Below are 24,754 nucleotides of genomic sequence, written 5' to 3' on the forward strand. Positions count from 1 at the left end.
AGGATGGTATTGGGGACACTATTATTGCCCCCCCCATATTCCCCCAGGGGCTCTTTCCTGTCCAATGCCTACCTCCCAACTTGTCTGGTGCTTTGCTTCTAAAGGCTCCTCCTGCAAACTCTCTTTGGAAGCCTGCGCTTGGGCTACTGGAGAGGCTTTGGGGCTTTGTGGCCCCCTGGGGGCAACTCTTAGCCAGTGACCATCTGGCGTGAGACTAGAAAGCCCAGCAACCTGGCTGGGAGTGGGGACAGGCTCTGACGTCTAACACACATTCCAGGGCATCCCACAAAGTCGGGCTGATGCCGGGCCTCACCTAAAGTCAAGAGTTTTGCCTGGCTTCTTGTCTGTCTTCCTCGTCCAATTCACTTACAGGTTTTTCCTGGGAGCACCGACCTAACAAAGCATTTGGACACGAATGTTCGTCTCAGGGTCTGCCTCCAGGAAGGACACAGGGTTTGCAGTCAGGAGGCTTCTACCCATGGAGACGGGCTGTGGGAGTGGGTTGTGGGAAGTCCAGGAGCCGATGGGAACAATAGCATCCAGGGAAATAGGATGGGAGCTGAGGACAGGAGGAGGGTCTCGGGAAGATCCTAGCAGTGCCTGGCAGAGAAAGTCAGCTCCCATCTGCCAGGCACGGGTCCAGGAAGCCATATGATGCCCTTACCCGGCAAATAAGAACTTTCTTGACCCTTCTTCCTCTTTCCCCTCACATCCCCCTACCCAGGGCTCCACAGCCCCGGAGGAGTCAGAAATAGCAGCTCTCAGTGGACAAGAGGGGACTATCTCTGTTCCCGAAGCCAGCGCCCTGTCTGCAACTGGCCCCAGCTGGAGAGGGGAGGGAGGTGAATTACCTTGGAGAGACAGTGCAGTATCGACTAACAGACTGGACTGTATATTCCGATGTCTGAACCAAGGTTCTGTTTTGCAGCTTAAAGTGACCATAGAATTTTCTTTTCCCTCGGCTGACCAGTAGAGTGGGACCACCTGAGATTCCATCCAGGGCCAGGGAGGAGGCAGCTCTCAAGCGAGCATGAGAGGCACAGGAGGGGACAATAATACAGTGGCTTTGAGGACTGTACCTCACAAGTCCTGAATGTTCAACATGCAAGTTACAGTCTAATAAACGTCTATCGTTAGTATTACTTACCATTCGTGTTGCTGTTGGTTTGCTGGATAGAAGGGTTTTTCCAAGCCGCTAGGACAGGTGGGTCATCAGCAGGAGTGCCCCGGTGAGAACGGAAACAGCTGAGTTAGGAGGCTGCTGCCATAAGAGATGACGTAGCAGACACCGGGACTGGCCGCCCGAAGCCGTCTGTATCTGCTTTCCCCTTGCTGCCCTCTACTTTGAGGCTGGAAAGTGGAACACTCGCCCACCCAGACTCCCTTGCAATGAAGGGAAGTCATGTGACACAGTTCTGGCCAATGAGATGCAGACAGGAGTCCCCAATTAAAAAGACAAAGGTTCGCAATTAGGAGCTATGGCCCAGAAGGTGGAAATGATGCTCAGAGAAGCAGCAGCTATCTTGTGACCATGAGGTCCGAGGACGGTGGAGCCAGAGTCCCTGCTGACATCGTTGGGCTTCTGTCCCGCTTCTGGACTGTCTGCCTCACACTTCTTGCACGTGAAAAATACACTCGTTGACTTTTTTTTTTTAAGTTTATTTATTTATTTTGAGAGAGACAACATATGCAGGGGAGGGGCAGAAAGAGAGGGAGAGAGAAAGTCCCAAGCAGGCTCTGCACTGTCAGTGCAGAGTCCAACGCAGGACTCGAACTCACAAACCGCGAGATCAGGACCTGAGCTGAAATCGAAAGTCCGACGGTTAATGAACTGAACCACCCAGGCGCCCCACACTTGTTGCCTTTTGAAGCGACTGCAGCAGAGTTTTCTGGTCCTTGGTCCCAGCTGGTACAGATGAGGAGGGCCTGACCTAAAGAGGCATGGATTGGGGGGGGGGGGGGGGGGAGACAGGGAAGAACGTGGGGACACTAGGAGATAGAACTGACAAGATTTGGTGTCTGGAAATGAGACAAGCAGGGAGTCAGGGATGACGAGTGTCTTTCCCAAGACAAGTAATAGAGCAGTCGGAACAGATTTTAGCAAAGAAAGGTCAATAACTATCATTTTAGTAAGTTGCTATGGACTGAATTGTGATCCCCCCCCAAATTCGTAGGTTGAACCCCTATGTAATGGCATTTGGAGATGGGACCTTTGGGGGTGATTAGGTTTAGATGAAGTCACAAGGATGGAACCCCCATGATGGGGTTGGTGACCTTATATGAGGAGGAAGGACACCAGTCTCTCTGGCTGCCATGTGAGCCGAGAGAAGGTGGAGGTCTGCAGACCAGGAAGAGAGGTCTCACCAGGAATCAAATCAGCCAGCGCCTTGATCTTGGACCCGCAGTCTCCAGGACACCGAGCAGACTGAGATAAATATCTGTTCTTTAAGCCACCCGGTCCTCGGAATTTTGTTCTCACAGCCCAAGCATCCCAACACCTAAGCTCTGTGTATTGTGCTAACGAATGGGCTTTGTCTCCTATTGTCCCCAAATTGTGCACACACCCACAAAAGGAGGACAATGAGCACCAAACACTCCCACGTCGAAAGAGCGCTGTGACACAGCCACAGAGGGTGTGCCTGCCGAGAGGACAGAAGCACCTCGGCTCCCTGGTCATCACCCCTCCTCGAGCCCCCAGCCTGTGTGAGCAGAAGAGATCAAGGAATTAAAGGGAACTCTTTAGATCAGGGGGACCTCTGAACTAGGGGACAGGGCTGCAACGGGTCCTTTCCAGTGACACCTCCCACCCCAGCCAACTGCAGGAAAGTCTCTTTTGAAGATTAGGTCTCTGTCTCAGTTTGGGTTCCCCCAGAGGGAGATCTTGAGGCAAGGATTCACAGATGAGAAGTTTACTTGAGGGATGACCCCCAGAAACACCAGGATGGGAGTGAAGAGGGAGAGGAAGGAGGCAGTGAAAAGGGTGTGGTTATTAGGCAAGTGGCCCCACGAGCAGCGGGATGATGGTGGGAGCCAGGGAGGAACGGGAGTCCCACAGCCTCCCCCAGAAATGGAAGGGAACCCCCAACACTCATCAGTCATCTGTCGGGGGGCTGCTGCTGGGGGCTGATTCTCTTTCTATGGGGGCCCATAGAAAGCTCTGGAGCAGGGGGACCTGGGTGGCTCAGTGGGTTAAGCATCTGGCCCTTGACTTCGGCTCAGGTCATGATCTCAAGGGTTGTGGGTTTGAGCCCCATATGAGGTTCTACACAGACAGTGTGGAGCCTGCTTGGGGCTCTCTCGCCTTCTCTCTCTCTCTCTCTCTCTCTCTCTCTCTCTCCCCCCCTCCCCTGCTCATGTGCGTTGTCTCTCTCTCAAAATAAATAAATAAACTTAGAAGGAAGGAAGGAAGGAAGGAAGGAAGGAAGGGAGGAAGGGGAAGGAAGGGAAGAAAGAAAGAAAGAAAGAAAGAAAGAAAGAAAGAAAGAAAGAAAAGAAAAGGAAGGAAGGGAGGGAAAGCAAGCTAGCTCTGGGGCAAAGAGAGGCAGGGGCTGCCCCAAAAGGCAGCTAGTGAGCACTTTAGTAGAGCCAGGGAGGGCGGGGCACCCCAGCCTCTGCTCTCGGCCGCCTAAAAGGAAGGAATCGGAATCTGTGCCCATGCCACAGACTTTCCGACTTCCCCTCTAGGTCTAACCGAGGAGGGAGAAGCAGAATTGGAGAAAGAACGCAGAGGTGCAGGAAGCTGGGAGCCCCACTGGCAGCAATGGGGGTGAGGGTGGTCAGAGGGCAAGACAGTAGCACATCTCCAGGGGGCCCTCTGAGGAACCTACAATCAAGCCCCTTTGCTCTCAACCTTCCCCAATCCGCTCCCAGTGCAGGTGCCTGGGACCACAGATCCAGCTGAACTGGAGAGGGAGGAGAGCACTAAGTGGAAGACAGAACTGACTTGTCAGCCACGAATAACCAAGGAGCTATAGGACCTGCCCGCAGTGTTGTTGGAGGGATGGGGTGGCATGCACCACATCCTGGTTGACAAGGTCTGATACATCCATATGACAGCCAGTGACTGAGACCCAGAACCAGGTGAGCTCATTTCCTCCTCCTGACAACCTTCCGAGGAAGGTATCACTGTCCCCATGGCACAGCTGAGGGTCATGGCCTAGAGAAGTAACAGTTTGCTCGGGATCATGCAGGTAACATGTGGCAGAGTCTAAACGCAAACCAGGCGAGTCTGTCCACCTTCGAGATGAATTTCAGATGGCTTGTTCACAAATTATGGTCCACCCATGCAATAGAATACTCCCCAGTAACAAAAAAGAACAAACTACTCCTGTATCAGAAGGTCAAAAACATGCTAAGTGAGGGGCACCTGGGTGACTCAGTCAGTTGAGCGTCTGACTTCGGCTCAGGTCATGATCTCGCAGTCAGTGAGTTCAAGCCCTACATCAGGCTCTGTGCTGACCACTCAGGGCCTGGAGCCTGCTTTGGATTCTGTGTCTCCCTCTCTCTCTGTTCCTCCCTCACTCACACTCTGTCTCTCAAAAATGAATAAACATTAAAAAAATTAAAAACATGCGGGGTGCCTGGGTGGCTCAGTCGGTTAAGCGGCCGACTTCAGTTCAGGTCATGATCTCGCGGCTCATGAGTTCGAGCCCCACATCGGGCTCTGTGCTGACTGCTCAGAACCTGGAGCCTACTTTGGATTCAGTGTCTCCCTCTCTCTCTGTTCCTCCCCCGCTTGCACTCTGTCTCTCTCAAAAATAGATAAAGATTAAAACAATTTTTTTTAATTAACAACATGCTAAGTGAAAATGAGCCGCACACAAAAGATTACATTGTGTAGGATTCCAGTTCTATAAATTCTGTAAAAGGCAAAACACAGTGACAGAAAGCAGGTCAGCAGCTCCCAGGACCCCAGAGATGAGGGAGGGAAGGGGGCACGAGGAAATGGGGGGGGGTGATAGAAATGTTCTGTATCACTACTGTATGCAGTTGTCCAAACTTGAAATTGCCCGCTTGAAATAGCCAATCGTGTCGCATACGAATTATGCCTCAATAAAGCTGATAAAATGTTTGACGGCCTTGAGTTGAAGGCAGTGGAATATGAGGTCGGGGGTGGGTCTGGAGCTCAGAGAAAGCACATGGTCCACAGAGAGATCTGTGAGTCATCGGCATGCCCGTGATAGACACCCAGGGAGTGGATGAGGTTACCTAGGGAGAGTGTGGCACGCAAGAAGGGCAGAACCTCAAGATGTAGGGACAAGCTCAGGAAGGACACCACAAAAGAACCATCAGGGCAGTGGGAGGGAAATCATAAATGGCGTCCAAGAAGCGACCAGAGGGCCATTATGTACGTCCTCGACTTCTCCTCGGCTGCTGCGGCCCTCGCGGCCAGGGCTGCAGACTGGAAGGAAGAAAAAGCCAATGGGGGCAGCGAGAAGGATCAAGCGGGAAGGGAACAGAGTCCTCCTGGTGCTTCGCGGATAGAAGAGGAAAGGTTGGCTGACCCCCTCCCTCTCCCCCTGCCCGCTGTGTTCACCCAGTGTTATCCCCGATTCCTCAGACACAGAAGCCCGGAAAGCACACCCCAGGAGGATTCAAGACCTCCCCCAAAGGAGTTAGCAGGAGCAAGGGGGCTCTGACCATGCGAAGACACGGGCTGGAAGGGAGGGCAGAAATAGAGGGGGGAAATCAAATGAGGTGGCAGAGAAGAAAAAGAAGAGAGGACGTGGAGAGAATCTAGAATAGGCTGGAAGGAGCCTTCGCGATGACTTCTAGTCCAACACCCCCCACCCCTTACCTGTAAAACTGAGCAACTGGGACTGTGGAAAGCTGTCTGTGCAGCTCAGGAGGGTCAAGAGGTCCAGGCTCCCAAACCTGAGCTACTAAAGCAGTTGCATGAACCGGAATACAGATTCAGGGGACCAGAAGCTTATAGAGGGAGCCCTCTTAAGGAAAAAAATAATGTATTGTGACCGCAGTATTGGGTGCAAAAGTAGAGGGGGCCTTTGCAGGTGAGAGGCGCCTGAAGCTTCGGCTCTATTAGCTTATATAGCAACTCCTCCCCAGCACAGTAAAGGTCCAGGGGGGAAAGCACTTCTAAAATGGGCCAGCAGCACCCTCTAGTGGACGCATGGAGGAAAGCCTCCAGGAGCCCAGAACCTGTCTGACGCGCAAACCGGCACTGCACAGTCAGGCAGGTCAGTTTGGCCATCAGCTTCCTACAGTTCCTCACCAGCCTGTAGCCCCGCCCCCCACCCCAGAGCTGCTTAATCATCCTCAGAGACTCAGAGATCAGCATCTAGACGTCCAGTTACTTGCACCTTCATTTGCAGCAAGTAACTACCCTTCTGAGCTTCTGTTTCTTTTCCCCTAAACAAGATGTATCTATGGGGCGCCTGGGTGGTTCCGTCGGTTAAGCGGCCGACTTGGGCTCAGGTCATGATCTCCAGCCCTGCATCAGGCTCTGTGCTGACAGCTCAGGGCCTGGAGCCTGCTTCAGATTCTGTGTCTCCCTCTCTCTCTGCCCCTCCCCCACTCATGCTCTGTCCTCTCTCTCTCTCTCTCTCTCAAAAATAAATAAACATTACAAACTTTTTTTAAAAAAAGATGACTCACATGTAAGTGCCTTTTTACACAAAGGGCATTTTTATATGTAATTTTTTAAGGAAAATGCACTGACATTGGCATATTTTTCTGCCTCTGAATCAACTCTTCTGAAGAAATCGCCTGTACGCACTCAAGAAAACCCACCCAAGGCCCATTTACACTGTGCAGAGAGGGGGTGTGTCCACCTCACACACCCCTCTGCAGACCCCAAAAGAGTGAGGGGGAGTTTATTCATCTCCAGGGTTGCCCCATCCAGCACTTCCCTGTCTCACAGGCCATCAGCAGGTTTTAGACAAAAACAACTACATGAACGGACGGACGCCTGGAGGGCCCCTACATAATGTGAGATAAATGGGGCTAAGTGAGCATTTTCTTTCTCCCCCCCCCAACTGTATTTTGACATAATTTCAGACTGAGAAAAAAGTTGCAAGAGCAGCACAAGGAACTCTCATGTGCCCTTCCCTCAAATTCCTGACAGGTGCACTTGTAGCATACAGGCTTTTATCCCTCTCTGTCCCTCTCCCTTGGTAGATGGGTGTCTGTGTTATCTCCGAACCATCTGGAGAAGGTGGCAGGCATGATGTTCCTTCGCCCCCAAACCTTCAGTGTGTGCTTCCCAACAAGGACATTCTCTTATATAACCCCAGCCCAATTATCACAATCCGGCAATTAGCATAAATGCAATAAAATACTATCATCAGTTGCAGGCACCTTATTTAGATGTCACCAGTGGTCCCGATAATGTCACCCGTGCAAAAGAAAATCCAGGATCGTGATATTGCACTCAATCTTTATGTCTTTTTAGTCTCTGTTTTTTTGTTTTTGTTTTTGTTTTTTAATTTACATCCAAGTTAATTAGCATCTAGTGCAACAATGATTTCAGGAGTCAATTCCTTAATGCCGCTTACCCACTTAGCCCATCCCCCCTCTCGCAATCCCTCCAGTAACCCTCAATTTGTTCTCCATATTTATGAGTCTCTTATGTTTTGTCTCCTCCCTGTTTTTATATTATTTTTGCTTCCCTTTCCTTAAGTTCATCTGTCTTGTATCTTAAAGTCCTCATATGAGTTAAGTCATATGATGTTTGTCTTTCTCTGACTAATTTCACTTAGCGTAATACCCTCCAGTCCCATCTACGTAGTTGCAAATGGCAAGATTTTATTCTTTTTGATTGCCAAGTAATACCCCATTGTCTATATACACCACATCTTCTTTATCCATTCATCCATCGATGGACATTTGGGCTCTTTCCATACTTTGGCTATTGTTGATAGTGCTGCTGTAAACATGGGGGTGCATGTGTCCCTTCAAAACAGCACACATGTATCCCTTGGATAAATGCCTAGTAGTGCAATTGCTGGGTCGTAGGGTAGTCCTACTTTCAATTTTTTGAGAAACCTCCATACGGTTTTCCAGAGTGACTGCACCAGTTTGCATTCCCACCAGCAGTGCAAAAGTGTTCCTCTTTCTCCGCATCCTCCCCAACATCTGTTGTTGCCTGAGTTGTTGATGTTAGCCATTCTGACAGGTGTGAGGTGGTATCTCATTGTGGTTTTGATTTGTATTTCCCTGATGATGAGTGACGTTGAGCATTTTTTTCATGTGTCGGGTGGCCATTTGAATGTCTTCTTTGGAGAAGTGTCCATTCATGTCTTTTGCCCATTTCTTCACTGGATTGTTTTTTGGGTGTTGAGTTTGATAAGTTCTTTATAGATTTTGGATACTAACCCTTTATCTGATATGTTGTTTGCAAATATCTTCTCCCATTCTGTCTGTTGCCTTTTAGTTTTGCTGATTGTTTCCTTTGCTGTGCAGAAGCTTTTTATTTTGATGAGGTCCCAATAGATCATTTTTGCTTTTGTTTCCCTTGCCTCCGGAGACATGTTGAGTAAGAAGATGCTGCAGCCACAAAGAGGTTTTTGCCTGCTTTCTCCTCAAGGAGTTTGATGGCTTGTCTTACATTTAGGTCCTTCATGCATTTTGAGTTTCTTTTTGTGGATGGTGTAAGAAAGTGGTCCAGGTTCATTCTTCTGCATGTTGCTGTCCAGTTTTCCCAGCACCACTTGCTGAAGAGACTGTCTTGATTCCATTGGATATTCTTTCCTGCTTTGTCAAAGATTAGTTGGCCACACGTTTGTGGGTCCATTTCTGGGTTCTCTTTTCTGTCCCATTGATCTGAGTGTCTGTTCTTGTGCCCGTACCGTACTGCCTTGATGATTACAGCTTTGAAGTCCGGTTAGTCTCTGTTAATGTACAATAGGTCTCCAGTTGTGTGTGGGTGTGTGTGTGCACATATCCATACATGCATGCTTCATGACATTTTTGTTTGTTTTTAGAGAGACAGTGGAAGCAGGGAAGAGAGGGAGAGGGGGGAGATAATTTTTCATTTATTTTTATATTTTATTTTATCAATAATTTGTCACGTTAGCTAACATACAGTACATACGGTGTGCTCTTGGCTTTGGAAGCAGATTCCCGTGATTCATCACTTACATAAATACCCAGTGCTCATCCCAACAAGTGCCCTCCTCAATGCCCATCTCCCATTTTCCCTGCCCCCCAACCCCCCATCCCCATCACCCTCGGCTTGTGCTCTATATTTAAGAGTCTCTTATGGTTTGCCTCTGAGAGGGAGAGAATCTCAAGCAGATTTCATGCTCAGCACAGAGCCCAATGCGGGGCTCAATCCCACAACCCTGGGATCGTGACCTGAGCTGAAATCAAGAGTCAGCTGCTCAACCGACTGAGCCACCCAGGCGCCCCATGACATTTTTTTAAGGCTATTTTTAGAGCAGATTTAGGTTTACAACAACACTGAGAGGAGGTAGAGATTTCCCACATATCCCCGGCACTGATTTTTTTTTTTTTTAAGAGTACAAGCCAGTCATATTGTAGAACGTCCTTCACTTGGAGTCTGTCTGATGTCTTCTCACAATCAGATTCAGGTTATGCATCTTTGGTAAGAACACCGAAAATTTATAATGCCATCAATATACTGTGTGACCTTGGAGTGTATCACTTAACCTTTCTGAATGTCACTCTCGTCATCTGAGAAACCAACAGGATGAGACCGGCAGCTACCAAAAAGGAGTTCATATGAGAATAAGAGGTGTATCTCAAACTTGCAAGCAGATGAACTGATATCTGTGAACATGATCTTCGGTTTCCTGGGTAGCGTGGGGAATGGCCAAGTATGTATGCCATGCTGATTCCTCTTATGCTAGACTCGACTAGGAAATTGTAGCTTTGAGAACGTTTGGGAAGAGTGAAATTCAAGAGGTAATTAAGGTTACTTCAGGTCTGGGTGAAAGGGGCCACATTGTTTCCATCACCTAGGATCAACCTTAATCAGCCATCTCACAGATGAGAGGGATGGAGAGGCGGGAGAGAGATGGGAGTCGGCAAATCAGGCAGAACAGACTTCAGGAGGCCAAGGGTAAAAAAAATAAAATACAGAAGTCCATTCAACCACTTTGGAAAGCAACCTGGCAATCTTCTGTTAAAGGTAAATATATGCCCTAGGATACAGCATTACCTTCCCTGGGAGTCTCCTCAAGGAAATTCTCAGATAACTGCACAAGAGACTTGAACAAGATTACTGTGCTACTGCTTATAATAATCACTTAAATGGATACAATTTAAATGCCCACGGTGATGACAATGAATAAATAATATCTGGCACACTGCGAGAACAGAGTACTATACAGCTGTAAAAATTAATTACCTGGATGTACATGTGTCAACATAGACTGAGAGCCAAGATAATCGTGTGTGTGTGTGTGTGTGTGTGTGTGTGCGCGCGTGCACGCGTGCATTTTATAGGTTGACTTCTGATGTTGGTATTTTATGCTTTCTTTTTTTTCCCCCGATCATTCCAACTAGAGATTCATTGATTGTATCAAACTTCTCAAAGGACGACCTTTTTTAAAATAAACCTTTTATTTGGAATAATCTTACATGTACAGAAAACTTGCACAGACAGGAGAAAGTTCTCATACACCCCTCATATTGTTTCAGTTTTCCCTACTATTACTGTCTCTGATTACTGTTATAAACCTGCCAAGTCTAAGAAACCCACATTGGTAGGTTACTATGAACTAAACTGTAGACTTTGTGTTTTACCAGTTTTCTATCCCTGACCTTTGTGTGTTTCAAGGTCCAGTCCAGATGGCTACTTTGCACTGAGCTGTGCTAGTCTCCTGCGGTCTGACAGTTTTTCAGTATTTCCTGCTTTTCATGACCTTGATGATCTCAAGGAGTACTGGCCAGGTATTTTGTAGCATGTCCCTCAATTTAGGGTGTGCCTGTGAATTTTCTCATGATGAGGGCAGGATTATTGGGTTTGGGGAAAGAACGTTACAAAGGAAAAGCGTCCTTCTCAGCTCATATTCGGGAAGCCTCTCGAAAGCCAAGTTCCCAGACACCAGACAAAGGTCAAACTCACTTGCATACTTTTCTCTTTTTTTTTTTTTTAATGTTTATTTATTTTTGAGAGAGGAGAGAGTGCGTGCTGGGGACGGGCAGGGAGAGTAGGAGACAGAGGATCTGAAGTAGGCTCTGCACCGACAGCAGCAAGCCAGATGTGGGAACCCACAAACCGTGAGATCACGACCTGACACGAAGTCGGACACTCAACCGACTGAGCCACCCAGGTGCCCCCACTTGCAGACTTTTCTAAGGGAAGTAGCCTTAGGCCCACGGAGGTAAGCCTTTCGTGCACATGTCTTCTTTTTCTCTGGATGCTTTTAAGGTTTTTTTCTCTATCCTTAGCTTCAAGCAAATAGGTTATGATGTGCACTGGAGTCTTTTTCTTTACTTTTGTGAGTTTGGAAATTTGAAAATTTTTATATGAATATTTCTTCTAATATATAAGTTTTAATCCACTCTCCTCTTTCAGGGACTCAAAGTACACTTCTTTTTTTTTTTTTTTTTCTTTTTTTTTTTAATTTTTTTTTTTAACGTTTATTTATTTTTGAGACAGAGAGAGACAGAGCATGAACGGGGGAGGGTCACAGAGAGAGGGAGACACAGAATCTGAAACAGGCTCCAGGCTCTGAGCTGTCAGCACAGAGCCCGACGGGGGGCTCGAACCCACTGACCACGAGATCGTGACCTGAGCCGAAGTCAGACACTTAACCAACCAAGCCACCCAGGCGCCCCTCAAAGTACACTTCTATTAAGTTTACAGTTTCCCACAGCTTACTGCTACTCTTTATTTTGGGGGGAGGGGGTCTTTTTTCCTCTCTGTGTTTCATTTTGGATTGTTCATCTCACTATATCTTAAAAGTTCATTCACCTTCCCTTCTTCAGTGTCTAATTGGCCATCAGTCCTGTCTCACACATTTTTCATCTCAGACATTGTAGATTTCACTTCCAGAAATTCTGAGTCTTTTTTTTCCCACATTTTTGACACCTTTATTGAAGTATAACTGACACATATTAAGCTGCACATATTTAAAGGGTTGATATTTCTTGGAGTTTTGACATAGGTAAATGCCAGTGAAATTGTCATCGCAATCAAGATAATATGACCTAGTGTGTTCATGGACCAGTGGAATCAAACTAGAAATCAAGAACAGAAAGATAATAACAGAAAAGTCTCCACATACTTGAAAACTAAGCAACACACTTCTAAATAAGCCAAAGAGGAAGTCTCAAAGAAATACACCACAGTGCTGAACTGAATGAAAATACAATGCATCGGGGCACCTGGGTGACTCAGTCGGTTAAGCTCCGACTTCGGCTTGGGTCACGGTTTGAGAGTTTGAACCCCACATCAGACTCTGTGCTGACAGCTCAGAGCCTGGAGCCTGCTTCAGATTCTATCTCTCTCTCTCTCTCTTCCCTCCCCCCCAAAAGTAAATAAACATTAAAAAAAAAGAAAATACAATGCATCAAAATTCATAGGACAACAGCTAGAGCAGGGCTAAGAAGGACATTTATAGCTCCAAATGTATACATCCAAAAAAAGGAAGTGTCTAAAATCAGTAACTGAAGCTTCCACCTCTAGAACCTAGAAAAAGAAGATAAAAACTAAAAGCAAGCAGAAAGATGGAAATAATAAAGAGCAGAAATCAATGGAATTGAAAACAGAAAAACAATGGAGAAAATCAGTGAAACAAAGATCAATAAAACTGGCACAGAGAGAGAAAAAACACAAATTGCCAATATCAGGAATAAAATGTGGCATCACTACAAACCCCACAGACACCAAAATAATAAGGAAATGTTAGGAACAACTCTATATACGTTTGTAGGTTTATGACTCTCTTTTTGAAATAAAAAACTATATTATTTAAGGTATATGACATGTTTTAATATACATACACATTGTGATGAACACAACCAAACTAATTAACACATCCATCACCTCCCAGTCATTGTGTGTGTGTGTGTGTGTGTGTGTGTGTGTGTGTGTGTGTGTGTGTTAAGAATACTTGAGCTCTACTCTCTTGGAAAATCTCAAGTACACGATACACTATTACTAACTATGGTCACCATGCCATTCACTAGGTCTCCAGAATTTAGTCATCTTTTTTATTAATGTTAGTTTATTTTTGAGGGGGAGAGAGGGAGAGACAATGAGCAGGGGAGGAGCAGAGAGAGAGAGAGAGAGAGAGAGAGAGAGAGAATCTGAAGCAGGCTCCAGGCTCTGAGCTGTCAGCAGAGCCCAATGTGGGGCTCAAACTCACAAACCGTGAGATCATGACCTGAGCCGAAGTTGGATGCTCAACAGACTGAGCCACCCAGGCATCCCCATCTTTTTTTTTTTTAATGTTTATTTATTTTTGAGAGAGAGAGAGAGAGAGATGCATGCACGTGCAAGTGGGGTAGGGGCAGAGAGAAGAGGACAGAGGATCTGAAGTGGGCTCTGTGCTGACAGCAGAGAGCCCAATACAGGGCTCAAACTCAGGAACTGCGAGATCATGACCTGAGCCAAAGTCAGATGCTCAACCCACTGAGCCACCTGCATGCCCCAGAACTTGGTCGCTTTTAACTACAAGTTTGTACCCTTGGATCAATATCCCTCCTTTTTCCTCACCCCCACCTCCAGCCTCTGGTAACCACCATTCTAGTATAAGCTTGAGGGGGGTGGGTTTTTGGTTTTTGGTTTTGTTTTAGTTTAGTTTAGTGAGGGTTTTGTTTTGTTTTGTTTTGATTCCACATATAAGTCTTTCTGGCTTATTTCACTTCACATAATGTTCTTGGGTCCATCCATGCTGCCAAAAAGAGCAGGATTCCCTTCTTTTTAAAGTCTTAGTAATATTCCATTACACACACACACCCCTCACATTTTCTTTATCTATGTATCTGTCAACAGACACTTAGATTGTTTCCATATCTTGGCTATAGTGAGTAATTCTGCAATGGACAAAAAAGTGCAGGTATCTCTTTGAGATAGTGATTGTGATGTGATTTCTTTTGGATATTTACCCAGAAGTGGGGTTTCTGGGTCACATGGTACTTCTATTTTTAATTTTTTGAGGAACCCCCATACTGTTTCCATAGGGGCTGCACCAATTTATATTCATACCAACAGTGCACTAGGGCCCCCTTTTCTCCACATCCTCACCAACACTTGTTTAATCTTTTGACTTTTTGATAATAGCCATCCTAACAGGTGTGAGGTGATGTCTCATTGTGGTTTCGATTTGCATTTCCCTGGTGATTCATGACACCAAGCACATTTTCATGCTCCTGTTGGCTACCTGTGCTTCTTCTTTGGAAAAATGTCTATTGAGGTCCACGGCCCATTATTTTTTTTTTTAATGTTTATTTATCTTTGAGAGAGACAGAGCATGTGCAGGGGAGTGGGAGGGGTAGACAGAGAAGGAGACACAAAATCCAAAGCAGTCTCCAGGCTCCGCACTGTCAGCACAGAACCAACGCGGGGCTCCAACTTACCAACTGTGAGATCATGACCTGAGCCAAGTCCGACACTTAACTGACTGAGCAACCCAAGCACCCCGCCCATTTTTTAATTGGGTTTATTTGTTCTTATGGTACTGACTTGTATGAGTTCTTTACATATTTTTGACATTATACCCTTATCCAATAGATGATTTGCAAACACTTTCTCCTATTCCATAGGGTCCCTTTTCATTTTGTTGACTGTTTCCTCTGTCATGCAGAAACTTTTTAGTTTGATGGAGTCCCACTTGTTTATTGCCTTTGCTTTTAGCATCATATCCTCCCCCTACTCTGCCTCCCCCTACTCCGCCTCCCCCAAAAAAATCCTTGCCAAGACCAATGTCATAGACCCTTCCCCCTGTGTTTTCCTCTAGCAGTTTTATAGTTTCGAGTCTTCCAGTTATGTCTTTAATGTATTTGAGTTGGTTTTTGTGTTTGGTGTAAGAAGGGCATATGGTTTGGGTCCTGAAATCTACCTTACTCTCCCCAACTTTCAGTGTCATCTTATATTTGTTTTTTGATTTTGTGTTTTTTGTTTTTATATAATGTCCAGAGATTGTAGTTGTACATAGTAGGAATAACAGGAAAAAAGTAGATGTGTTCCAGCTTCCCAGAACCATGTGACCTCCTGAATCCCTTTTATACCTTTCATGTCTCTGCTCAGCATGTTTAATCTTTGTTCTCTCCTTTTGAACATATGGAATGTGGTTATAATTATCGTTTTAATATCCTTGTCTACTAAGTCTATCGTTTGTGTCTTTTATGGGTCTGTTTATATTGATGGATTTTTCTCCTCATTATGGGTCATAGTTAATTGCTTCTTTGCATGCCTCCCAATTTTTATTGACTGCAAGAGACTGAATTTTGGCTCGGTAGTGCACTGGATATTTTGTATTCATATAGATAGTCCTGGGGTTTGTTCTGTGATACAATTAAGTTACTTGGAAACAGTTTGATCCTCTCAAGGTTTGTTTTTAAATTTTGTTAGGTGGGATCAGAGCAGCCTCTATTCTGGGTTAACTTTCCTCCCACAACTGAGCACTCTAGCAGACAGTTCATGAATTACCAGATTTTTCCATTCTGGCTGATGAGAACCTGAACTATCCCCCCACCCTTTGTGAACTATAGGGATTGCTCTCTCTAATCCTTTTGAGTAGTTCTTTCCCTGGTCTTAGGTAGTTTCTTCACACACAGTCACCGACTGGTCAAGCTCCCTCTGGAGCTCTGGAGCCCTTTCTGGGCAGGGCTCTCCTCATTCACACTCTGCCTGAGAATCCCGGCCACCTTGATCTCTCCAAACTCCCAGCTCCCTCTCCTCAACTCAGGGAGATCACCAGGCTCCACCTGAGGTACCCTTCCCTACACCGTAGTCTGGAAACTTCAGGCAGTAAACCAAGGCAATCATAGGGCTCACACTGTTTGTCTCCCATCATCTTGGGGATCGCTGTCCTGTGCTGCCTGATATTCAAGGTCTGAAAACCCTCATCTCCTATATTTTGTCTGGATCTTTTTGTTGATTGCTTCAGGCAGCAAGAGAAATCTGGTCCCTGGTATTCCAATTTGGCTAGAAGCAAAGTCTCCCAAACATGGTATGCTGATTGAAAAACACAAATTGTGTACTGGGAATTTATCCAAAGGATACAGGAGTGCTGACTCACAGGGGCACACGCACCCCAATGTTTATGGCAGCTCTTTCAACAATAGCCGAAGTATGGAAAGAGCCTAAATGTCCATCAACTGATGAATGGATAAAGAAGATGTGGTTTATATATACAGTGGAATACTACTTGGCAATGAGAAAGAATGAAATCCTGCCATTTGCAGCAATGTGGATGGAACTGGAGGGTATTATGCTGAGTGAAATAAGTCAGTCAGAGAAGGACAGATATCATACGTTCTCACTCATATGTGGAACTTGAGAAACTTAACAGAAGACCATGGGGGAGGGGGAGGGGAAAAGATAGTTTCAAACAGAGAAGGAGGGACGCAAATCATAACGGACTCTTAAATACAGAGAACAAACTGAGGGTTGATGGGTGGGGGGCAGGGGAGAGAGGAAAATGGGTGATGGGCATTGAGGAGGGCACTTGTTAGGGATGAGCACTGGGTGTTGTATGTAAGCAATGAATCATGGGAATCTACCCCTAAAACCAAGAGCACGCTGTATACACTGCATGTTAGCTAACTTGACAATAATTTATATTAAAAATAAAAACAAAAAACAAAAAGAAAAACACAAATTGCTACCAAATGGTCCTATACCACTTACATAGCTTTGCAAAACAGTGCTGGTATGGTGCAACACAACACAACACCATATATTATTCCTGCGTAATGGTAATGAACACATACAGTACCTGCCAGGTATCAGACACTGCTGTGTAAGAGCTTTGCTTTCCTTCTATCCATTTTGAGAAGAGAGACATTGGGACCCTGAGATGTCTGGAATTTGCTCAAGGTTACACAGCAAAAAGTAATAGAGTTGATCTCCAACTCAGTTGGGCATCCAACTCTTGACTTCAGCTCAGGTCATAATCTCAGTTTGTGGGTTCGAGCCCCACACCGTGCTCTGTGCTGACAATGCAGAGACTGCTTGGGATTCTCTCTTTCTCTCTCTCTGCCCCTCCCCCACTTATGTGTGTGCACTCTCTCTCTCAAAAGAAAGAAAGAAAGAAAGAAAGAAAGAAAGAAAGAAAGAAAGAAAGAAAGAGTTAGACTTTCACCCAGTAAGTCTGGCTCCTGAGTTAATACTCTTAATCATTAATTAGGCTACTCTGCCTCTTATGCCTATATGTGATCAAAACATGGACAGGAAGGACACACACCAATTTCAATTCCTCTGAGAAAAGACAAGGCAATGAGCTATTATTGATGCTGGGGATAGAGATGGGGCTCATTCATGCTTTCTTTCCTAAAAAAGATTTTTTTTTAATTAAATAAAATTTTAAAACAAGCCAATATAAGGAGACTAATGTTAACATATGTTTAATCTGGGAGGTGGGTACATGAATATTTGTACTTTGAACTTCTAAGTTTAAAATATTTTCCTGTAAGGCTGGGGGAGAAGGAAAGAAGAAATTGAGGGTCACCCCCATCAGCTAGAAATGCACAGTGGAGGACAGAGACAGCCAGGTTGGGAGGAGAGGGCAGGTGCTGGCCCAGCCCTTCCAGACTAAGTACATAACTCTCCACGTGGCCCAGACTTCCCCCAGCACTAACACACCTGACCCCACTGCTTGTCATTCTGAGCATGTGGTGCAGCCCTGAGCCTCCCTGCCTCCCTTTACCCAATCTCTTCCACCAGGAATGCCCTCCCACCCTATTCTACAGGCAAGGACCTTGCCCTACAGGCAAGGACCAGCTAGAGGACTTCCTCTTTTTTGAAGCCTAGGGACTCGAGAGCTCCTCTGGGCTCCAAAGGACAGAGGAGCCCCCAGCCAGTTTATACCAACAGGTAGGGGAGATCCCTGACTCACGCAGTAAGGCATGGAAGGGGCAGAGGACAGCTTGATCCGGGCACCGAGCATCTTCAAGCTCTTTCGGTGTCTTCTCGCTTTCTCAGACAGGCTCCTGCCTTTGAAGTTTTGACCCAGCCCCAGGGAAGCTCAAGCTGGGTATTACGATCACCAGGCTGGCATTCCACGGCCACCCCTGAAGTCTGAGCTGTGACGTCTGCTGCAGACGAGCGGTGAAGCAGGTAAACCCAGGGCCGCCACACCATCTATGTAACTTTCCCAAGAAGCTTGCACCCCTGTCGCCTTGAATCCCCAGAAAAAATGGTCTGTCCTACTGTTCATTCAACAACATCCAATCAAAAGGATTTGCTGAATACCCGCCATGTGGCTGGAGGGACAAAGATGACTTAGATCCTGCCCTTGAGGAGTAGGGAGAGGAGGGATGTCAGGGGATTGCTGACATCCATGCGGGAAGCGCAGTGGTAGAGACACGAAATCGAGCGTGTGGGAACACGGAGCATGATTCGGACAGGCGGCATTCAAGCTACGTCTTGTAGAACAAATAGTTTTCTGGGTACGGAGCCGGCAAAAGTGGTCGAGCGGTGGTGGCACGGAGGGAGCACACCGCAGACAAGGAAATGTGTGCACAATAGCGCGGATGCATGGTGGGGCACTCCGCGCTTAGGGAACCGGAAGTCTAGGGAACCGGAAGTCTAGGGAACCGGAAGTCGGCCGGTGTGGCTGGGGCAGGGTCAAGGGATGTGAAGAATCAACACTGCACACGAGGCAGTAGCCCCTCAAAAGCAAGGACAGGGCATCACAGCCTCATTACAGAGGATTTACTATTTGTCATCCCAGAATAGATTCCCCTGTTCTTTTGGGAAATGACTCCAACTTCATGGTTCTGCCAGAAATGATCCATCACGGCATGGAACGACCACCTGACCCCAAGCCAACCAATCATTCTTGCCTGGGATTCCTTCCCATGTTGCTGGCGTGGGGAAGCTCTCTTCCCTCACGACCGTAAGCCTAGAAGCCTGGGCTACATGTGGCCGTGACTCCAGGCCCGCGAGGACGGCCCACCTGAGTGAACAGAGGTAAGAGGGAGGGATCTGAATCCCTGGACCCGGAGGCCTAGACGGTAGCTTTTCTCTGGCTCCTAGCATTTCTTCACCTCGAGCCATAAACTTCTTCTTGCCACTTACGGTAGTTTTAATTAGGTCTGTGCACTCCCAGCCCAAAGGGCCCTGTCCTCAGCATATCCATCCGGACTGATGCAACAAAGCTGCTCACAACACAGCTGATGAGGCCAAAGCACGGAAAAAAAGTGCAGGGAAGAACACATCCAAATCAAGTAGGACTTGACGGGCCACCTGCTACTACCATGCACGGGGCAGTTTCCTCGGGTCACGTGAGCCAGAGACCAGCCCCAGGCCCAGAGAGCACCCACCCTTCACACATCCCAGATGCCATCCTCCTGTTTTCACGGGACGACGTTCTCACTCACAAAGTCTGCGTGACCAGGCCCTTCTCCACTTCGGGCTACCAAGTGGTCCACCTTTCTCTCCTTCCAAGTTGCAAAAAACAAAAGAACCATGGCAGGGTATTAGGTGGAGAATATTTTTCCATCGAGGCTCAGAGGAAGGCCTAGCATCCATTCCCGGAGCTATGTATGGCCTCTGAGCCTCCGCCACCAGCCCACTTCTGGCTGGGCCGGCCTCTGCTTCCGCCTCCAGTGCACATGTCAGTCAGAGGAGCCTCTCTGATCGCTACTTTTTTTTTTTTTTAATTTTTTTAACGTTTATTTATATTTGAGACAGAGACAGAGCATGAACGGGGGAGGATCAGAGAGAGAGGGAGACACAGAATCTGAAGCAGGCTCCAGGCTCTGAGCGGTCAGCACAGAGCCCGACGCGGGGCTCGAACTCACGGACCGTGAGATCATGACCTGAGCCGAAATCGGCCGCTTAACCAACTGAGCCACCCAGGCGCCCCTCTGATCGCTACTTTAAATAACAATCCCTACTTCCACTCCCTCCTGGTATCTTACCCTACTGGGCATTTTTTTCTCTACCTTTGATCACCACCTAACATGGTATCTATTTTCTGTTCCCAATCCAATTAGAACGTAAACTCCGGGGGGGGGGGGGGGGTCCAGACACTCCCAGTTTTGTTCATTGTTCTATTCTGAACACCCAGGACAGTGCCTCACACCGGCCGTGTTTCCAATAAATATCTGTTAAATGAATGAATGAATGAATGAATGAATGAATAGGCAGTGATACCAGACTGGGATCAGGGAACAGAGAGGGCAGACCGAGGGGTGATAGACTTCTGGTCTGCAGAAGGTTAACAGGGGCAATTATTTGATACCCCAATCTCATGAGGGATGAAAGAAGACACAGGACAAACGGGACCCATGAAGCAGGCGGGTCCAAGCGAGTGGTACAGCTGGGTGGACAGCTATCGGCTTTGCCTAGCGCTCCTTTACCCTTCTGACAAGAATCCCTGATTCTCAGGGGCGCCTGGGTGGCTCAGTCGGTTAAGCGGCCGACTTTGGCTCAGGTCATGATCTTGAGGTCCGTGAGTTCAAGCCCCGCGTTGGGCTCTGTGCTGATGGCTCGGAGCCTGTTTCAGATTCTGTGTCTCCCTCTCTCTGACCCTCCCCCGTTCATGCTCTGTCTCTGTCTCAAAAATAAACGTAAAAAAAAAAAAAAAAAAAAAAAAAGAATCCCTGATTCTCCTCGAGTTTATGCTGCTTTAAAGCGAGAGCATGTGACCTGATTTAGCCAATCAGCATACCCCACACCTTTGCCCACAGTGATTGCTTTCTGTTTTGGATACATGATCTAATTCAGGCAATGAGAGTTTCCCAAAACAAACGGGTAAAAGAAAGTCCCCACCCAGGGACACTGCCCGTAGCAAGGATGATACAGCCTGGAGGTGGACTCATCACCTGCAGCCTGAGAATAAAGCCAACCCAGAGGAAAGAACCTCTCTCCAGAAACTTGAGTTCCTCCCTGGATCCAGCCATGCCCAAAGGTAGCAGACCTTTCAGTGCTGTCAGCCAATAAAGTCTCCTTTTCTGGTGAACTGTTTTGAATTGGGATTACGTCCCTTCCAGCCGAAAACATCCTGAGCAACCCTGAAGAACAGGAGTGACAGTACATTCTCATGGCGCTTAAATACCTCACAGGGAGGCCTAATGTCAGGCCAGATGTCCCAGAAGAGCCATCCCATAACTCTTGGTGAAACTCACTGACTATCTTTTTGACGGGCAGGATGGGGCCATGATGGCAGTTTTATTAACTATTCGCAGTTACGTTTGGGGAATAAATTCAACCGCTTGGTCTCAGGTGTTTGAACATCTCTCATCTCACGACTGTGAAGGGCCACGATTAAACGGAATCCGACATTCAACTCAGTGCAGAGGGAGAGAGAGCATCATACGGTGAAAAGAGCACCGAACCAAGAGCCGAATCATCTGGCTTCTCATCCTTCTCTGACCACTCACTGGCGGTGCGTTGTGAGCCAACTCATCTGCTTCTCTTCATCTCAACGTCTAAGTCCGCAAAGCGAGCAGCATGATTAAAACCCCTGCGAGCAGCCCTTCTAATTCTGGACTCAAAAGCCCAGGAAGACGAGGGTTCCTAATCTTTGATAGGACCTAAACCCAGAAAAACACGCATGTGCACAGACACGTAATTCTGCAGAGTGCCATGGGGTTCACGACTCTACGACCCAACCTAGATCGCTAACCTCTCTCCATTCTACAATAACTAGGACACTAGCTCTTCTTGCATTCCTCTGGTAATGGGGAACTCACTATCTGACGAGGTAGCCAAACACGACTGAACTGCTCTAGAAACATTAGTTTGTCTTCATATTGAACCAAGATCTTCACACAGCAGTCTCTACCTATTGGTCCAAATTCTCCAGAGCAAATCAGAAAAACCCTCTCTCCCTCTCTGTCTCTCTCCTGCGTGCGGCATCTCTTCATTTGTTGGAAGACTGTTTCCAACTTTTAAATGCAAATAATATGTGAGAAGAAATGCAGATGACGGCTCACCATGTAAATTATTTTACAGTTCGTTGTTAGAAAAATACATTCTTCCGAAATATGCCAAGCACCCAAACGTAAGTGCCAAATTCCCAATAAGCACTATTAATCTGCACGGTCAAGGGTTTGCAGAGACAGCACTGATGCACAAAAATATCTCGAGGGAAATGGCATAGTCTTGCAGAAAGTTCACCTCATTCCGATTCACAAGAGTTGCAGTAGTACCTGCCTCCTCCCCCAACTACCTGTGCACGGTTGGGCAAGCCACTTAACCTCTCTGAGCCTGTTTCTCATCCGCAAAATGTGACCAAACCTACCTCACAGGGATGCAGCGAGGGTTAAGGGACATAACGTTCGTAAAGCTCCGAGCCCACGCCGGGCTCACGGCAACTTCTCAATCAATCCCAGCTCCCGGGCTCAGCCAGTAGCGCGTTTCTTTCGATGCGCTCGGCGCTCCGTCAGGAGCGTGAGTCCCCTTCCCGAGCCGGAGCCTGCGCTCTGGGCTCGACTGAGGCTCCCTGGCCGCTCGCGCTTTTCTCTCCTTCTCCAAGATGGCGGCGGTCGGCGGCGCTGAGGCGGGATCCGGGCGAGCCGAGTGAAGGTAGCGGCGAGCGGAGCCCCCACGAGGCCGGGCTGGGCCCCCTCCCCGAGGCGGCAGCGGCCCCGCCCCGCCGCCACCCGCCGCTTGGGCCCGCGACACCGCCGCGGGGGCGCCTCAGGCCCGGCGCGGCCTAGCCCAGGGGCCGAGCCGGGGACTGGAGTAGCGGCCGCAGTCCGCCCCCGGGAAGGGGCTGGAGCGGGCCGCGGAAGGAAGGCGGGCGGGAGCTGTTCAAATGGGGAAGGCGGGAAAGCTGCGGGGCCGGGAGGGGGCGTGCGGCCGCCCCAGGGGCCTGCGGGCCGGGGCCGCCCCTCCCCCTGCCCGGGCCGTCTCCGCCCTCGGGGGCGCCCGGAGGCCGCCGGGACCGCGGGGAGCGGGTCGGGGCCGCGGCGCGGCTCGGGACCCGGGGTGCAGGGGCCCCGGGCTGTCAAGGCGAGAGAGCCCCGGGGCCGGGGCGGCGGGAGGGCTGGGCCCTAAGCCGGCGGAGAGGATGCGAGGAGCTTTCTTCTTTTCCTCTTCACAGAGCTTTGTTGAACTAGCTGTTGCTGCAAAACTGCCGGGAGAATCCCATTGGTTTGCGTGGGGACCGCAAAAAGGGTGGTCCTGGGGGCTCTCTGTATAAATAACCCAGTGTTGTGGGTCCTCTTTGCGGGCGACCCAGTTGGAACGTGCCTTCGGGGTGCGATCTTCCCCGTACAAGGCCCGTGTCCCCCCGCAGCTGTTACTTGTATATGTTCACTTTATATCATGCATTGGAGGAGCGACCTCTCCCCCCTCCCTCTGCCGGTTAAGCTGGTGGCCGGTTATGACCCCTTATAGCAGAACCAAAAAAAAAAAAAAAAAACCCTCAGTCAAAGGAAAGCCTGTTGATTGGACAAAGCTTGTCAAAATTCGTCCCGGTGGTTTTTTGGAAATGTGTGTTGTCGGCCGATCTGTGCGGTGGTCGTGGTTCCGCTCAGCTCCCTTGCAATGAGAGGATTCAATCCCCATCCCAGGCTGTCGGGATCTCTGCAGTTTCCAGAGCTGGCAGGGGCTGTGAGTGCTGCATAGGTAGGTTCCTGGAGAAGGGAGTGGCAGGAATTCGGAGTCTCTGCGTTCCGAGTTTGGAGGCGATCTCCACAAAAATGACAAGACAGCACCTGCTCTATCCTAGAAGTAAACAACTGTAGCAATTCAGCAACTGGCAACAGCTGGCAAAGCACCTTCCTTTTCCTGCACTGACCGCCCACTTGGGTTCCTGGAGGAAGGCTGGAAGAAAACAGGGACCCTTGAACATGGCTGTCGTCGCGGACTAGACCCGGATTTCAGCGTTTCGCTCACTGCTCGGATCGAGGGCCTTACTCTGTTCCCTCTTTTCCAGTACTCACGTTCTGGGATGAAGAAATTCGTTCACAACGATCGCTGGGGCTCAGATTACCGCAAAAAAAAAAAAAAATCACCTTCTGAAACTTTTTGTTTCAATACTTCTCATTTCATTTGGACCTGCAAAATAAGCATAAGCAACATTAAGTAACGAACTTTCACTTACGGTATCATTTCTTAGCACACTGAGAAGAACATAATTATAAAACTACCCCTGCCTCTTGAAGTTGACAACACTGAATTCCGTAAACTCCAAAATGATGGGATTCAGGAGAATGGGTTTTAACACCTGTTTTCATTGTGCCAACATTTCATGTTAATTATGGCCTCTGTCTTCTAACGTGGAAATCAAGGCTAATAATATTTTTCACTTCCGTTAGTCCCACAGTCTGCTGCCTAACCCTGAACTCTGAATTTATCGTGGATAATGATTACCTGGAAGGAATATCGAGGGGTCATCTGATCCTATATAAATGTTGTCCTAACTCTGCCTTTCTTCCACACTATTGCCTGAGACTTCTTTATCTGGTTTCATCTTTCCTTTGTGAGTCAGCAACCCAAACTAACCCCTGAGCTGCAATAATACCTTGATTTTAAAGAATCTCGAAACGCAAGGTCCATCAATCTGCCCAAGCTGTGAGCAACAGAGTTCACTGTGTTTTAAGTTTTTTAAGCTCTTGGCTATTCCAGTTCTTTAGTGAATCAGCCTTGCCTTCAGGTCCCATTCATTTTTTTTTTCTCTCTCTCTATGGGTTATTTAAT

At 47.8% G+C, this 24,754-nt stretch overlaps 1 protein-coding gene and 1 long non-coding RNA gene across 6 annotated transcripts in view; one reads left to right on the plus strand and one right to left on the minus strand.

Annotated features, from left to right (window-relative positions):
• LOC125170229 (uncharacterized) overlaps nucleotides 1-22,471 on the minus strand; it is a 34,747-nt gene extending 12,276 nt beyond the window's left edge. The window contains exon 1 of the long non-coding RNA XR_007153940.1: nucleotides 22,350-22,471. This is a non-coding gene — a long non-coding RNA (uncharacterized LOC125170229). The remainder of the gene's footprint in view (nucleotides 1-22,349) is intronic.
• Nucleotides 22,424-24,754, plus strand: part of HMGXB4 (HMG-box containing 4) — a 30,378-nt gene continuing 28,047 nt past the window's right edge. For 2 of the 5 annotated variants that reach the window (XR_007153939.1, XM_047866628.1), the window contains exon 1: nucleotides 22,429-22,633. Coding sequence is in view for 2 of the 5 variants with exons in the window: in XM_047866628.1 (XP_047722584.1) it covers nucleotides 22,474-22,633 (160 nt within the window). In the remaining 3 variants the exon portion in view is untranslated. Of the gene's footprint in view, nucleotides 22,634-24,754 lie in introns of all 5 variants that reach the window. The other 3 variants (XM_047866629.1, XM_047866630.1, XM_047866627.1) reach the window with 2 other exon arrangements.

The sequence above is a fragment of the Prionailurus viverrinus genome, chromosome B4 (genome assembly GCF_022837055.1).
Source record: "Prionailurus viverrinus isolate Anna chromosome B4, UM_Priviv_1.0, whole genome shotgun sequence".
In the NCBI taxonomy this organism is placed as follows: domain Eukaryota; kingdom Metazoa; phylum Chordata; class Mammalia; order Carnivora; family Felidae; genus Prionailurus; species Prionailurus viverrinus.